This window comes from Zalophus californianus, chromosome 7 (genome assembly GCF_009762305.2).
Source record: "Zalophus californianus isolate mZalCal1 chromosome 7, mZalCal1.pri.v2, whole genome shotgun sequence".
In the NCBI taxonomy this organism is placed as follows: domain Eukaryota; kingdom Metazoa; phylum Chordata; class Mammalia; order Carnivora; family Otariidae; genus Zalophus; species Zalophus californianus.
Genome location: NC_045601.1, coordinates 50,761,601 through 50,778,842, shown reverse-complemented (window position 1 = coordinate 50,778,842; position 17,242 = coordinate 50,761,601). Strand labels below are relative to the sequence as shown.

The 17,242-nt window shown below is 36.5% G+C and overlaps 1 protein-coding gene across 2 annotated transcripts in view; it reads right to left on the bottom strand.

Annotated features, from left to right (window-relative positions):
• The window catches only part of CDK19 (cyclin dependent kinase 19), a 165,986-nt gene that overhangs the window by 101,104 nt on the left and 47,640 nt on the right, over window positions 1–17,242 (bottom strand). For both annotated transcript variants that reach the window (XM_027602644.2, XM_027602645.2), the window contains one exon: window positions 3,466–3,541. In XM_027602644.2, coding sequence (XP_027458445.1) covers window positions 3,466–3,541 — 76 coding nt within the window. The remainder of the gene's footprint in view (window positions 1–3,465; window positions 3,542–17,242) is intronic.

The following is a 17,242-nucleotide window of genomic DNA, read 5'->3' as shown; positions in this document are numbered from 1 at the left end:
TCCTGTCTGCAACAAATAGGAAAAAAAATAATTAGGAAAAATAAGAAGAGCCTCTGAGACCTATGGGACACCAGCAAGCCTATAAACATGTGCATGATGTGAGTCTCAAGAGAAAGGAGAGAAAGAAAGGGGCTGAAGCAATATCTGAAGAAATGATGGCTGAATATTTTCCAAATTTGATGAAAAACATTAACCTATACATCCAAGAACTCAACAAATTCCAAATAGGATCCACACTTACACACATATAGTCAAACTGTCAAAAGAGAAAGACAAAAAGAGAATCTTGAAAGTCGTAGGAAAAAAACTCCTTGTATACATGAGATTCTCATAAATTTAACAACTGACTTCTCATCAGAAACCAGGGAGGCCAGAAGGCAGTGGATTAACAAAGTCAAAGTGATGAAAAAAAAACACTGTAAATAATTCCATATCCAGCAAAACTATCCTATGAAATCAAAGGAGAACCAGGTGAGGAAAGAAAAACAAAGAAGCAAGTAAGACATTCTCAAATACAAAAACTGAGATAATTCATCACTAACAGATCTGTTTTATAAAAATATACTAGGGCGCCTAGGTGGCTCAGTCGGTTAAGCGTCTGCCTTCGGCTCAGGTCATGATCCCAGGGTCCTGGGATCGAGCCCCGCATCGGGCTCCCTGCTCAGTGGGAAGCCTGCTTCTCCCTCTCCCACTCCCCCTGCTTGTGTTCCCTCTCTCACTGTGTCTCTCTCTGTCAAATAAATAAATAAAATCTTAATTTTAAAATAAATAAATAAATAAATAATAAAAATATACTAAAGGGAGACCTTCAGTTAAAATGAAAGGACTATAGACAGTAATTCATCTACACAAAAAATAAAGGGCACTGGTAAAGGTAAAAACATGGGTTAAAAAAAAGAGCATAAATGTATTTTTGTTTGTAACTTATTTTCCTTGTATATGATCTGAAAGACAACTACATAAAGCAATAATTACAAAATTGTGTTAGCAGGCTTATAAGGTACAAAGAAGTATATATGCACTTAGCCACTACATAATAACGTCCATGTTCAACTTATGTCAAAATCACTATCACACTGGGGTTAGGTCATTCAGGTAGTGATAAAATACTATTCAATCCAGAAACTGCATACTTCCTAAAGGTCTATTAAGCAAATTTTCAATGAAAAGATGAAGACTGTGGATGGGTCATGTTTTTCCAGCTTCTGCACAGCAAAATAAACAATCAGCAAAATGAAAAGGCAACTTACAGAATGGGAGAAAATATTTGCAAGCCATATATTTGATAAAAGGTTAATATCCAAAATATAGGGGCACCTGGGTGGCTCAGTCAGTTAATCATCTGCCTTCTGCTCGGGTAATGATCCCAGGGTCCTGGGATCAAGTCCCTCATTGGGCTCCCTGCTCAGCGGGGAGTCTGCTGCTCCCTCTACCCCTCCCACTCCCCCACTCATGCTTGCTCTCTCTCTCTCAAATAAATAAAATATTTTAAAAGAAAAAACAAGAATAGCCAAAATATATCAGAAATTCATACAACTCAATAGTAAAAAAAAAAAAAATCCAATTAAAAAATAGGCAGAGGAACTGAATAGACATTTTTCCAAAGACAACAAACAAATGGTCAACAGGTACATAAAAGGAGCTCAACATCACTAATCATCAAGGAAACGCAAATCAAAACCACAATGAGATATCACTTCATACCTGTAATGACTATCATCAAAAAGACAAGAGATAACAAATGCTAGTGAGGATGTAGAGAAAAGGGAACACATGGATTCCTCATCATAGAGAAGTCTCTATTTCAAAAACAACATCTACAACTGGGTTTTCCTTTCCTAATAATTAATACCTTAAATATCAAGTTTTTTCCCAATTAACTCATAGAAAGTGAATTAATGCTATACTAAACGATGGTACTCTATAATAGCAAAATTGTACACCATATTCATATTGGTTGAGATAATATGTTTAAGAATTTTAGGGAATTAAAATCACTTACCAAAATTCTTATTCTGGCAAGGCATTACAAATACCACTTTATAATTAATAGAAAACTGCCAAACTGGAGTTTTTAAACAATATATTTATATTCTAAAGTAAACTTAGGATCATGGACTGCTAGTAGAATTTTTTTGTTCTGTTTATTCATTTATTAATTCAACAAACATTTATGGACCACCTGCTATGTTCCAGGCACTATGCTAGGAACTGGGGATAAAAAGACAAAGTTTCTGCCCCTTAAAGTGTGCACAGTCTAGGGAGAAGTTCCCATTCTGAAAGCAAAGAACTTGTGACTAGAAGAGACCTTATAGTTCCCTTATTTCACAAATAAAGAAAATGGTACTCATGGCTAATTAGCCACTCAGGCCAACAGACACTCAGGTCTACAGATTTCCTGCTCCTGTGTTCTTTGAACCACACATTTTCTTTGAGCGGTGATGGAGTACTTCCATGTGGGTGAGGCAGAAACATGGAACTGTGTGCAATATGTGTACAGTTACCAAGTTAGAAATGGAAATACCTAATGGATATAGACAATATATATACTTAACAATTTAGAGACAGAAATCCCTAACTGATGTGATATCATGATAAAGCCCCAAGAAGAAACTAAAGAACTAAAATAAGAAACTGAACTAAAGGTAATATAATGGTAAACCTTCTAAGCCATAATTATGGCTTTGCCTCTGTTTACTGATATGTTAAGTGGGGATATTAAAAATACTTATTTTATATGATTGTTGTGAAAAGTAAATTAATTAATTCTTGAAAGCACTTAGTAAGCCTGGTACCTAGTAAACATTCAGTAAATGTTAGGTATTCTTATAGACGATCATTTCTTAAATGCACAAGTATGTCATATAAAGACAAAAAAAAAAGAAATGATCTTTCTTTAAGGATTTATCCTATTATTATAATGATAGCCCTATTTTTCTAGCAACTAGTAAAACCTAGTACTAAAACATGTATTTCAGAAAAAATATTTAATATGCATAATATCTAATATCTAATATCACCCCTTTCTCTGTAGACATATATCAGTCCTAAGATTACAAGAAAAATAAACATTAATCAAATTATTACTTTAACAATGAATTGTATTAATAATGAATTATATTAATTATCAATATATCAATCAATTATATTGATTAACTATCAATATAATTATTGATTAGTTATACTGATTTATAATAATGAATTATATTAATTCATAATTTAATTAAATCATCATGTAGTTCAGTATTCCTAAGATTATAAATCCTAAATATCACTGAGAATGTTTAAAGATGACTTTCAAGTAATTAAAAGTTTATGCAGCTTTTCTCATCTTATATAAAATATTAAACCAATCGACCTCTTTGAAATAATTATGCATGGAATACATATGAAACTATTTCATTTTAATATCACTCATCATCCAATATCAATAACAAAATAAGTAACATATTGATATCCACTTACTGCAATCTCTCTACAAGCCGACATGGATATTCCTGTGCCTTCAATTTGCTTCAATGCATATTCCTTTTCATCTTTTCTGTATACAAACAAAAAAATATTATTTTTTCTAAACATTATTTTCAGATTCAAAATCATAACTACAAAAACAATAAAAATACACTAGTCTCTCAGTGATATATAAACACTCTCACTATGCATGCATTGCTTACTGCTTCTGATAATATTACAACTACAGAAATATGAAATACCAAAAAAAATTCATGTTACAATGAAAACAGTAGACAGAGCCAAAACACAAAATTCAAAATTGAAACAGGATACTAAACACAGCACTACTTTCAAAAAGTAAACAAGCATAAATATAAACTCAAGCATATTGCAAGATAATTCTACTCCTGTCTTAATTATCTGTAATCTATGAAAGCATTTTGTTATAAACATTAACTACAAAAATAAATGACAGATGTAAACTTCTATATTTGTTTAAAGTAATTTCATAGTATAAAAGAACCACTTAATAGGAGGGATGGGCTCTAGAAATATGTCAACCCATTGGGATACCCTACTTCTGACCTAGGATAGGGGACATTCAAAAGCCTCAAGACCTCAACCAAAAGCCTTGGAAAGTCTTTAAAACTCTAGCCACCAACTCATCTCATTCTCAAGAACTCTAGGAAAAACCTAGTAGGTACAGTGAATTTTCCAAATAATGTAGGCAGGGTTAGGAATTCTGGGAAATCCCAGTAATTACCAGGGTGCTCAACCAAGGGAAGACATCAGTTCAATAATGGTGATACAGTCCATTAAAAAATAGTATCACACAAGGGGCGTCTGGGTGGCTCAGTCATTAAGTGTCTGCCTTCAGCTCAGGTCATGATCCCACCAGGGTCCTGGGATTAAACCCCGCATTGGGCTCCCTGCTTAGCGGAGAGCCCGCTTCTCCCTCTCCCTCTGCCCCTGCCTCTCTCCCCAACTTATGCTCTCTCTCTCTCTCTCTAATAAATAAATAAAATCTTAAAAAAAAAATAGTATCACAACACAGTATCCTCAGGGTACTGACACCAGAACCGGACATAGCAAAATGTCAGAAATGTGGTTCATATTATGGGTTGTTCTGATAAGAGGAGTATCATCCACACCCTATGAGTTTTGTCTTTTGATTATATTGGAACCTCAGCAAACTTGCATCATGTCATGATGGTTTTCTCAAATGACAGCACCTAAATGGTGCCACATCTGTCCTACTTACCTATTCCTCATCTTCCCCATTCTGTGTTTACTAGCAGATAAAGCAGTTTTGTAAGTAGGCTCCACACATAGCATGGAGCCCAACACTGGGCTTGAACTCGAGACCCTGAGATCCTGAGATCAAGACCTGAGCTGAAATCAAGAGTTTGACACCTAACTGAATGAGCCACCCAGGTGACCCGCAAATAAAGCAGTTTAAGAGGTTATTTGTTATTTTAAAACGTTTTATATGCCTTTTGAAGATTTTCACAATCATCTATGGTTTGGGCAAATAAGTGAATTATAGTTACTTTTCTCCCACAATCAGTTTGAAAATTATATCCATTTTTCTTCCAATATATGGCATTCAGGAAATAATTAAGCAGCATTTTGACAAAAAGAAAACACACCAGATGTATCAAAAGGATATAGACTGTTATGCAATTATTAAAATGATATTCATGACCATCATCAGAAAATGGAAAATATTTACTATATATTAGTGAGAGAATACACAAATTACACCATATAAAAATATACATACATCCAGACATATGCTGAAGATGATTAAAAAATGAAAATTAGTGTTAAGACGTAGGAACTTATGTTAATTAACTTTAGTGCTGATATTATATTATATTGTCTTTTAAATTAGAATTAGAGGGAAAAAGAGAAAAGCCAAAATAATTTGACACCCTGAAAATAGTCACCTACTAAAATAATCCTTAGTATCTTCAAAGTATTATCTTAGACATGTTTCAAAAAGCAAAGTCAAAACTAGGGAAAGCTTAAGTGATCACTTTTTCCCTTTTCTCTATCTTGTTTCCTCTAAACATAAAGCTAGACTTTTTTCAGACCACCCAGAAGCCATTAAGAGGTACAAACAGCAGGTGACTGAATGTAATTAAAGCCAAATGTCCCCCCCCCCACCTTAAATGTATGTGTGAACATGTGTGTGAGAGCACTTAGGCCTGAGATGTTTAACACAATGCTCACGATGCAAATTTCACATTTAATAATTAATTTAACTACCAAGTACTATTGCTAAATTTTTAAGAAATTTGTTAAATTTATTAAAACAAAATTATATAAGCTTTCTGGAAATTTTTCAATGAAATCATAATTTTTTAAAACAGAAATATTTCAATCCCCAGTTCCCCTAAATGAAGTGCTCCAGAAGCTCATGTAATTGCATGGTTTTATTTTTAATACTGTAAAGAATATTACACAATCTGGATAGGTTATTGTTGCTATGGAAACTATAAGATTTTTTTTTTTTTTGCAGTAAGTCAAAAAGTGCAAAATTAACACATCACATTAATGACTTTTGAATTTCACATCCAGGCTGTCAAAAGAATTTGAAAGCAGAATAAACTGATGCATAGGCCTTTACTCTGAATTATATGGATGGGATCTAGGAACAAACCCAGTAATTATTTCACTTAATAAGTTTAAATATAACTTCCATCTGCTAAATTAGCAAAATACTCAAAGATCTGCAAACTTAAGGTTTATCTGCAGCTTTGAAATTGAAAATGAAAGAAAGTGGATATCTCATGACCATGTCTCTTGTATATTAACTGTCAGACGATGAGTGATAATGTGGCACCTCTGAGGTTCACCATATGAAGAAGTGGCAGATCCCAGAGGGCACATGGGACTCACTTTCACCACTGCACTATCTTAGTGCCAGTCTTTGGTCAGATGCCAACACCTTAGTTATGGAAACTACAGATATGTCCTTTCCCACAATGCCCACAAATATTTCAATGATTAGCAGGTGGGGCAGAGAGGCTTTGTTGCTCTCAACCTATGGGAGTGCTGCCCCTCTTGGGAACTTTCTCTAAGTGGTAGTGACAATTCATACCCCACAGCTTAGGTGTCTCAGGCACACATAACATTAAGTATCATAAAGGAATAATTTGTTCTTTTACATGACAAAGCTGAAAAGCAGGTAAACCTGCCCTACCTACATTGCTATGATAGTCTGGCTTTTAGAGGCAGCTTGTTCTTTCTTAAAATAATCTTATTTCTAAATTACTTTAACTTCTAAATAAAAATACTTTATTATTTACTGTAATAAAGACAGACAAAGCAATTCCAAAGCCTTCAGAGAAACTGCTTTCTAAATTTTAGTGCATTATTAGATACTATGGTTAGAGCAACTGCATATTGATAATAATCAAAGGAGGTTACTAAATAAATCCAGGAGAATCAAAAATACATAAATTTGTAGCATAAACATGGATATATTTAATATGTAATTTTTTTAACTCAAAGATATTTCACATGAATACGGCTGTAATGTATATCAAAACCATGTGGGCTTCACTCTCAGCAGTGACAAAGAAAAATAATTATTCAACAAGAACATTATGTAATAACAAAATAGAAAAATAAATTTGGAAGAGACTGCAATTCTATTAAATTTTCCATCTGAGACACTATGTTCTGGAAAACTCGTGATGCAAGCAATCCTATAGATAGTAGAAAATATAAGAACACATATTTGTACAAATTGTAGAAATTGCTGCCTTAAAATGAAAGCTTGATCCCAGGCAGAAAACCAGTATCAGTGTTAGAATCTAAATGTAATTCAGGAAAGAATTTCTCAAGCTTAAAGAAGCAAGTTCAGGAACATCTCTTGAATAAAATATTAGGAACTGGTTTAATGAAAAAGATAGTCTTATGCCTTTCAATAATGTCCAAACTTGGTGACCAGCCTCTAGTCACTTTTAGCAAGGTGAAGCACCATTCGGTAGCCTGTATGTACAACTATAGGCCAAAACCCCATCTGTTATCATCATAATTAGGCCCATGGCTTTTTTGACTCCTATCAATACTACTACCAAGTGTCCAGATCAGCCCTGGGCCATCTTTGGTCCTAAGGATCTATGACAGACAAAAAAATTAGAAGCATCTTTCAAGATAAGATGAGGAAATTCAAGCTCAAGCAAGGCTGAGATAAAAATTTTAATCTTCATGGGGCACCTGGGTGGCTCAGTCCAATGAGTGTCTGACTCTTGATTCTGGCTCAGGTTATGATCTGAGCGTCCTGGGATCAAGCCCTGCGTGGGGCTCTCCACGCTGGGGAGTCTGCCTGAAGCTTCTTTTTCTCTTCCTCTCCCTATGCCCCTTCCCCTGCTCATTCACTCTTTCTCTAAGATAAATAAATAAATCTTTAAAAAAATTTTAGTCTTCAAACTAGTAGGGTAAAAATCCTTTTCTTATTGTTTATAAGGAAAACAGAAGAGGCTTACTATTTTATTTTACATCAACCAAAAAAAACTACTGAGTAAATATTGTATGTCCCAACACTGTGCCAAACTCTGAGGATGAACAAAATTAGAGACTGACTACCCTAGATATCATGGAGTTCACAATCCACCTGGAAAGAGATGCTGGGTGAGTGGGTAATATAAACAAATAACTCTGATATGATTCCCACTAAACCCAGGATGTATGCATAACAGACACAGAGAGGAGGAGACTAATGTTTCTTTCAGAGCTTCAGGGAAGGTAACTCCATGAGTGATGCCTTTAATAAAGGGAGGAGTTCAAGCAGAGAAGGGATGAAGGGGTCAGAGAATTGCAGGCAGAAGTACAGCATGAGAAAAATAACAGAGGCATATTCTGGAAAGTGCTACTGTTCAGTATGGCTTGAAGCTGGGGCAGGATGACAAGGAGCAAGAGACAAGGTTAGAAAAGTAAAGGGAAGGGACCCTGCGAGTCCTGCAAAAAAGCTTGTGTTTCATATGTCAACAGTGTGGAGCAAAAGGTTTTTAGAACAGAAAAGGTAGTTAACAGATCTTAGCTCAGAAAGATAACTGTGGTAACTAGAAACTGGTGGCAGAGCAAATATTTGGTAGTTTGCGTCAAAAGTCCAGATAAGAGAAGATGAAGAACTAGATTAGAACAGTGGCAGAAGAGAACAAATATGGATTCAAAAGACATTTCTGAGTCAGAACTGACAGAATTTAGTAAACAATTTGATTCTGTAGGTGAAAGAAAGGAAGACTCTGAAGATGGATGGAGTCTCCACTTTGTCCAATTGTGTAAATGAGAACACCACCAACCAGAGAGATGATGGCGTGAATAAATGGAGACCAGGAAATATAAGATTTTACTCTACAGGCAATGAAAGTTACGTATGAAGATTAATCTCATTAGGAAGGACTGAATTAGAGGTATGAAAAACAATGAGGAGGTAACTGCAATGTAAGTGTGAGCAGGCAAGGACCTGGATTCGTATAATAGAATGTTAGCTCCAAAACGGGTATAAGACGACCCTGTTAAGCCCTCCTAATTTTAAAGATGAAGAAGCTAGGCAAGCAGCCGGAAGCAGAGCTGAGACAAGATCTTCCAGTTCCAAGTCCAACATTCTCCGTAACAGAGTGGTAACAGTAAGACTGGAGAAAAGAAGGAACACTTATGACAGTCATTCTAAAAAGGGAATTGGCAGGACCAAGTTAACAAATAGTGAAGATCAAGAAGGCTGAATCAAGGAGAAGTCTGAGGTTCTGAGCTTGCTGATGGGAAGGATGAAACCACAAAGAACAAGACCTGGGCAGATCGCAGGAGGCCCTTCAGCTCGCAAATGATTCTTTTCAATAGAAAGAAAACCTCCAACCAAAAATGAAAATATCTGAGAAGTTCAAAAGAGAGCTGAGGGGGGTAGGGGGAGAGACAGAGAAGGAAGAAAAGAAAAAAGGCAGAAAAATTTCTGAACAATTCTCTCTCACATCCCTTAAGAAGACAAACTATTCTATAAATTTGTCAAATTTCCTTTTCCAAACCTTAAGAGTAGAATTCAAGTAATGAAATCATCAGACATATAGTATCCAAGATGGTACAATATTACAAGTTTTTATAGTTAAGTGTTATCAGTAAGACATTCTTCAAACAATATGACACCTGAGTTCTTACCAACAAACTTTTCTTCAAGAATGTGTACATAAATCAGTATCCTATCCCTTTCTTTTAATGTGATGATTGGGCTTAACAGATTAAGAGACTTCCTCCTATGGAATAAAAAATTTGTAAAAACAAAAACCAAAAAACATCACTTAGTTTCACGCTGGTATCATTCTGAGTTATGAACGCAGTGTTCAGCCAGCCTAATAGTAACAATTCTTTATTTGGGAACTCTTTCCTTTATTATATAATACCATAATATTTTTAAATTTTTTATCATGAAATTTTCCAAAACTGAACAAAAAAATACAGTGATATTCTACATATCTGTCACACAGCTTCAACAATCATCAACACATGGCCAGTCTTATTTCCACTGCCTACCCCCCTCTTGATTATTTTGAAACAAAACCCAGAAACCACACCATTTCACTCATAAACAGTTCAACACCATAATATTTTTAATTATCAGGAATTTTTTTTGTTTAAATGATAACAGACTTTTAAAATAATTCTGAAATATTAAAAACCTGTAATACAAGTTACTCTATCTTGTATTCCCCTTATTAATAAAAAAATTCCAAATAGTACTAGCACCCTCTTTATGTCTTCATCTATCAAACATTTCATCTACTCATTCTCTAAACATCACCAAAATACAGTAATGGTCTCCTTATTGAAGTTCAGGATTCCCTTGCAAGATGGAAATTTGACAAGTTTATCGTTTTGTCTTCATTCTTTAGAAAGAGTGCCTTTATTCAGGTTTTCTTAAAAACTGATCAATGTACCTCTTTCTCTGGAAAATAATCTTTCATGTTATACTATGTCCTTCATTCAGAATTCCAATTCAAATAAACATTTACTAATTCAAAGGCTCTAAAATGATAAAATTTCAGAAACTCCTATCATGGCAAATTTGTACTGCTCAGAAGTTACTTTAATCAAAACAAACATATGGGCGCCTGGGTGGCTTAGTCATTAAGCATCTGCCTTTGGCTCAGGTCATGACCCCAGGGTCCTGGGATTGAGCCCCGCGTCGGGCTCCCTGCTCTGTGGGAAGCCTGCTTCTCCCTCTCCCACTCCCCCTGCTTGTGTTCCCTCTCTCGCTGTGTCTCTCTCTGTCAAATAAATAAAATCTTTAAAAAAAAAAATTAAAACAAATATATCTGCAGTAATACTTCAAGACATAAGGCATCAAAGTTTTAAGTTTAAAACAAATAATTCAGGACTGTATTACACAGAAAGCAATCATTAGCAAATATTTTATATAAACCAAATTGTTAATATAAAATATTATCTTCCTAGGAGCATTCTTGAATCTCAAATCAGATTTGCTTGCTACAGAGGGTAATATAGCAAGAATGCCACACTGTCCTTTTGGTAATATTTTACTAAGCATGTGCTGTGTGTCAGGCCTTGTGTTGGGCTCCAGGAACAGCAGGAAGAACAAGATGATCCTTTCCCTTGTGAACCTTCACACTGAGAGGCACACCAGCAAGGGACACAATCTGATAAGCATGACAGCAGATGTATATGAAAAGTACATCAGATAAAGAATGCAAAGGCTTTGGTTCTGGTGAAAGGGATAGACAGAAGGCTATCAGGTAAGTTTCAAAGGGAACATCTGAGTGGACCTTCAGAGGTGAATAGGATTCCATTAAGCAAAAAAGAAGGGCAGGGCCTTATGGACACCAGAAATGTATGGACAAAGTCTAAAGATTAAAATCTATGCTATATTCAAGATATTAGCAGAAGACTTATATAACTGGAACATGAGATGAAATAGCACAAAAAGAGCAAAGTAGAATTAGCATAGTCTTTATGGTATGCTAATAAGTTGGCCTTTTTCCTGTATAATGAATGAGAAACCATCAGAAGTTTTTTCTTTTTAAAGATTTTATTTATTTATTTGAGAAAGAGAATGAGAGAGAGAGAGCATGAGAGGGGGGAGGGTCAGAGGGAGAAGCAGGCTCCCCGCCGAGCAGGGAGCCTGATGTGGGACTTGATCCCGGGACTCCAGGATCATGACCTGAGCCAAAGGCAGTCGCTTAACCAACTGAGCCACCCAGGCGCCCCCATCAGAAGTTTTTAAGCAAGAGAAACATATGAGCAAACAGATACTCCCAACAAGCAGACAGTGTGCAGGATGGATCAGAGGATTTAAAACCAGAGGTTGGGCAAATAGTGTAAAAGTTCTGGAAAGGGTTGATAAGGACAAAATCAGAGTAAATATAGTTAAGAATGGAAAGAATGTATGCAAGAGGCATTCCAGAGATAGACCCATCTACCATAGCCAAATATATATAGGCACACTGAAGGCATTAAAGAAATACTTGATGCATAAATGTGTATGCACATCTATGTATATGAGAGAGAGCTGAGCAGCCAGAGAGGGAGCTAAAGATGACAGAGGTTTCTAGCCAGAGTGTTGTCTCAGTGAAAGTAAAGCCCATTTACACTGTACCTTCTACACCCTCCCCTTCCCCACAAATAATACTGACAATGAGCCAGTTCACAAGTAGAGAATAAATTCATTTTGGACATGGTGATTTTGAAGTGGCTACTAGATAGCCAGAAGAAGATGAAAAAAAGGTATTAACAGAAACAGAATTTGGAAAAGAAAACATCACTATCCCAGCAACTGTTAAAACCACAGAAGTAAATGGGATCACAAGAGAAAGTGCTCGGAAGAAAAAAGAGCTGAAGATGGTAGCCACTGCTCTTTCATATCATGGCACCAACCTACCAGGGAAACTAACCATGCTCACAGCAGAGGTGAAGGGACTCATAGGCTTCCAGGGCCCCAAAATCCATTGATGGCCAAAGAACTTAGAGGATTAGGGGTGCCTGCATGGTGCAGTCGGTTAAGCGTCCAACTCTTGGTTTCAGCTCAGGTCATGACCTCATGATCATGGAATCAAGCTCCGTGTAGGACTCCACGCTCAGGGCAGAGTCTACTTGAGATTCTCTTTCCCTCTAACCCTCCCACTAATACTCTCTCTCTCAAATAAATAAATAAATCTTAAAAAAAAAAAAGAAAAGTTAGAGGATTAAAAATAGGACCCATATAATGATGTACTCTAAAAAAATTATAAAAAAAAAAAAGGACCCATAACCCATTCACAGCATCCACGCCACTGGGGCTGGTAAGCCCTCCTCTAATTAATGCCACCCTCCAACAGGCTACAGGAAGAGAAACTTTCAAAAGACCTTGACAGGCAAATCTAGATGTGAGACACTCTACAAGAAAATTGGCCTGGCTCCTAAAAAGAAAAAAAAAAAAAGGTAGACCTGGGGGGTGGGAGTCTATTCAAGACATGTAACAACTAACAGTGTGCATGAAAATCCTGACTAGACTGTTGTTCAAATAAAAACAACTAAAAAGTCAGGGCATCTGGGTGGCTCAGCCAGTTAAGCATCTGACTCTTGATCTCAGCTCAGGTCTTGATCTCAGGGTTGTGAGTTCAAGCCCTGAGTTGGGCTCCATACTGGACACAGAGCCTACTTTAAAAAAAAAAGAAGCTAACAAGGTTTATTTGTGGGACACCAGTGAAAATTTAATTTATAAACTAGACAATTTATCATGTTAATTTTATTTTTTAATTTTTATTTTATTAATTTTCTTAAGTAGAGGATAATTTATGATGGCTATGCAGAACATCCTCATTCTCAGGAGATACAGGTTCAAGTATTTGGGGGTCTCGTGTCATGACACTGGCAATTTATTTCAAATGGTTCAACAGCAACAAAAGACACACACACACACACACACACACACACACACACACACAAACATACAAAGTGAGAGATAAAGCAATACAGAAAAATGGTAACAAAACTGAAATCTAGGTGGAGGGTATGTGGATGTTCCTTGTTATACAGTTTAAACTTTTGGGGTTTTTTTTTTATTTTTTATTTATTTGTCAGAGGGAGAGAGCAAGCGAGCACAAGCAGGGGAGTGGCAAGCAGAGGGAGAGGGAGAAGCAGACTCCCCACTGAGCAGGGAGCCCGATGTGGGACTCAATCCCAGGACCCTGGGATCATGACCTGGGCCAAAGGCAGACGCTTAACCAACAGGAATCCCTAAACTTCTTTGCTTTTACAAAACTTTTCTTAATAAAACAAAACTGAGGAGGAAAATAACTAATAGGCGCAATTAGAAAGTTAAAAGAAAAATAACGAAGTTGTATATGGAAGCCAAAAGACAAGTATTAAAACATAGCTGGGCAAAAGCATAGAAGCAAAGTCAAACAGGAGGGAATAGAGGAAAGCTGGTCATATTTGGCAGCTACTGATGTTTTGCAAGAGCGTGGACCAGTAGAACATGCACTTTGCTCAAACTCTCTCAAGGTCTGTAACATACTCTACTTTGTTATTAGAATTACTTAGAATTGACTCATGTCTTATTTCCCAATTCCCAAATGAGGAAGGAGACTATCGTACTCATTTCTCTATATTCTTTAGGAGCTAACAAAGTGCCTTGCAAATAGTAGAAATTAAACATTTGTTGCGTTGAAATAAACATATTTATTAGTCTTGATAAACTTAAAAAATATTTTCAGCACATAGAAAATCTTCTTTAAAAAGTATTTTTTCTTGGGGCGCCTGGGTGGCTCAGTCATTAAGCGTCTGCCTTCGGCTCAGGTCATGGTCCCTGGGTCCTGGGATTGAGCCCCACATTGGCCTCCCTGATCAGCGAGAAGCCTACTTCTCCCTCTGCCACTCCCCCTGCTTGTGTTCCCTCTCTTGCTGTGTCTCTCTGTCAGATAAATAAAATCTTTAAAAAAAAAAAAAATATATATATATATATATATCAGTTTTTCACCCATATGACTTAAATTTCTGTCAAACCTAGATCACTGAGGAATCTTCTTTTGATAAAATTTAGGTATTCCATGTTTTCCTGGCTGACCTTAACTACTGTGATAATAGAAAATGTGATATTGTGATAGAATAAGAAATATATATTTTGGTCTTCTTCCAAGGTTCCTGGCTCACATCTCCTAAAACCCTTGTAATTTCCTAAGTGTTTAGAGCACAGAAGCATCTATTATTATAATATTTGGTTTTTGTTCCTGGAATATCTCCAGAAGGATAAAAGTGAAAGAAACTCTTTTGTTATTCATAACAAGTCCCTTTCAACCAGACCCGAGTTTATGTTAATGAGGTGATGTTTAGAAAACCTCTAGGTAACCACTGGATGGGGGCTGGGCGATAGGGGGAAAACTAGGTAATGAGAACTTTCACCCCACCCCTCAACCTCACCCAGATCCCTAAGAAGGGGGCTGGAGGTTGAAAATCAATTGTTAACAATTTAAACAATCATGCCTGCATAATGAAGCCTCCGCTCTGAAATACAGAGTTCTAAGAGCTCTAGATGGATGAACAAAAATACATATACTTGCCAGGAGGGTGGCATACCCCAAAACTCCATGAGGACAAAAGCTCCTGTGCTCCAGACCTTCCAGACACAGATCTAGCCCTATATATTCTTCACCTGGTTGTTCATCTGTATTCTATAATATATCCTTTGTAATAAACCAGTAATCTAATAATTAAACTGTTTTCCTGAGTTCTGTGAGCCATTCTAGCAAATGATTGAACTTGCAGAGGGTGTCACAGGAACCTCCAATTTGTAGTTGAGTTGGACAGAAGTTGTAGGTGACTTGGGAACCCACCACTTTCTATGGGGGTCTGAAGCTGAGGGCAGTCTTCTGAGACTGAGCCCTTAGTCTGTGGAGTCTGCACCAACTTCAAGCAGTTGGTGTCATAACTGATTAAATTGTAGAATACTCCGTTGGTGTTGAAGAATTTGTCAGTAGAGAAAATAGTCACACATCTGGTATCAGAAGCATTCTGGGAAGTGTTGGGTTTAAGTAAGTAGAATTGTGAATAGAGAGAAACAAGAGTTTTTCCTTTAGGAGAGTCTATTTAATAATATAGTAAGTATCCTTGCTAGATCCCAAACCATTTGAACCATTATAATCCACAATCTCTGAAATACACTTGAAAGAAAAAAGTGATATCCTTTGAAGGACTTTACTTGAAACTTTAATCAACACGGCACATAAATCATAAAGTAAAAAGTCAGGTATTAGTTATTAAGAATTAATTTTCTTTTAAAGGTTGCCATGGAGGGGGTGCCTGGGTAGCTCAGTTGGCTTAGCATCTGACTCCTGGTTTCAGCTGTCATGCCAGGGTCGTGAGATTGAGCCCTGCATCGGGCTCTGCGCTCAGTGGGAAGTCGGCTTGGGATTCTCTCTCTCTCTCTCCCCCTCTGCCCCTCCTCCCACTCATGTACTCTCTAATAAAATAAATAAATAAAATCTTTTTAAAATTAAAATAAAATAAAATAAAAGTTTCCATGGAGGTTTACCTGAATTAGTTTGTATAAAAATTCAGGTAAACAATGTTGTCAACTGATCCATTTCATGAGAATGTCAACTTAAGGCCAAATTTTAGTCACTAAAAAGCTAAAAAACAAGAAGTTAGGAATATGCATGCCTGGGTGGCTCAGTCGGTTAAGCGTCTGCCTTCGGCTCGGGACATGATCCCGGGGCCCTGGGATCGAGTCCCACATCGGGCTCCCTGCTCAGCGGGGAGTCTGCTTCTCCCTCTGCCTCGGCTGCCCCCCCCTTGTGCTCTCTTGCTTTCAAACAGACATATAAAATCTTTAAAAAAAAAAAAAAAAAAGAAGAAGAAGAAGTTAGGAATATAAAGCTGCTGCTCACCCAAGAAAAAAGATAAATACCAATTATAAGAACCAGCCAATTAACTCCTAATTTATGGGGAAACAACATATTTTTCCTGTTATCCTTGAATCATCTTTAAAACAAAATTTAATACCATTCAATAGCACAGCATATTTATAATAAGAGTTATAATAATAGCTACATTTATATAGTCCTTAGGATGAGGCAGGTACCACTTTAAAAGCCTCACTGATACTAACTTGTTTAATCCTCACAATATACTGTGAAGCAGATACTATTGCCATTCCATCATATAGATGAAGACACTGAAAGCAAAGAGGTTAAGTAACTCACTCTAGATCACACAGCTAGGTAAGTGGCAGATCAGGATTTGCCTGGATTTAGGAAGTCTGTCTTCAGAGTCTATGCTTTTAATCACTACAGCTTCATCTCTTTTTATTCTCCTTCTGAAAAAAGGGAACAGCATGTACCACATGCAAAAGAGTACTATGGAATTTGAAGTTCAGTAAGGCTGATTGAGAATAGAGGAAAGCAAGATGAAGCTGAAGAAGGAGGCGAGGCCAGATCAAGTAGAAGAAGTAAGCCACATTAAAGGAACTGGACCTTTTTTTTGTTTTTAAGATTTATTTGAGAGAGAGATTTAAAATTTAAGATTCCTTTGATCTTCCATTTCTCCCTGGCTTTTGCTCTCTCTGCACTTGCTACAGTGATTGCTCTAAGATAAGGTTAGGGACTGATGACATGGGAGTTATGTTCTGTGATCTACTCTCTCATACTCAAAACCTAATAAGCAAATCCAGTTGAAATGATTTTAAGAGAAAAATAGAGGATAGGAGTTCTCATTTAAAATAAAAGACAGGGGTGCCTGTGGTTCAGACGGTTAAATGTCTTGATTTCAGTTCAGGTCATCAGATCAAACCACC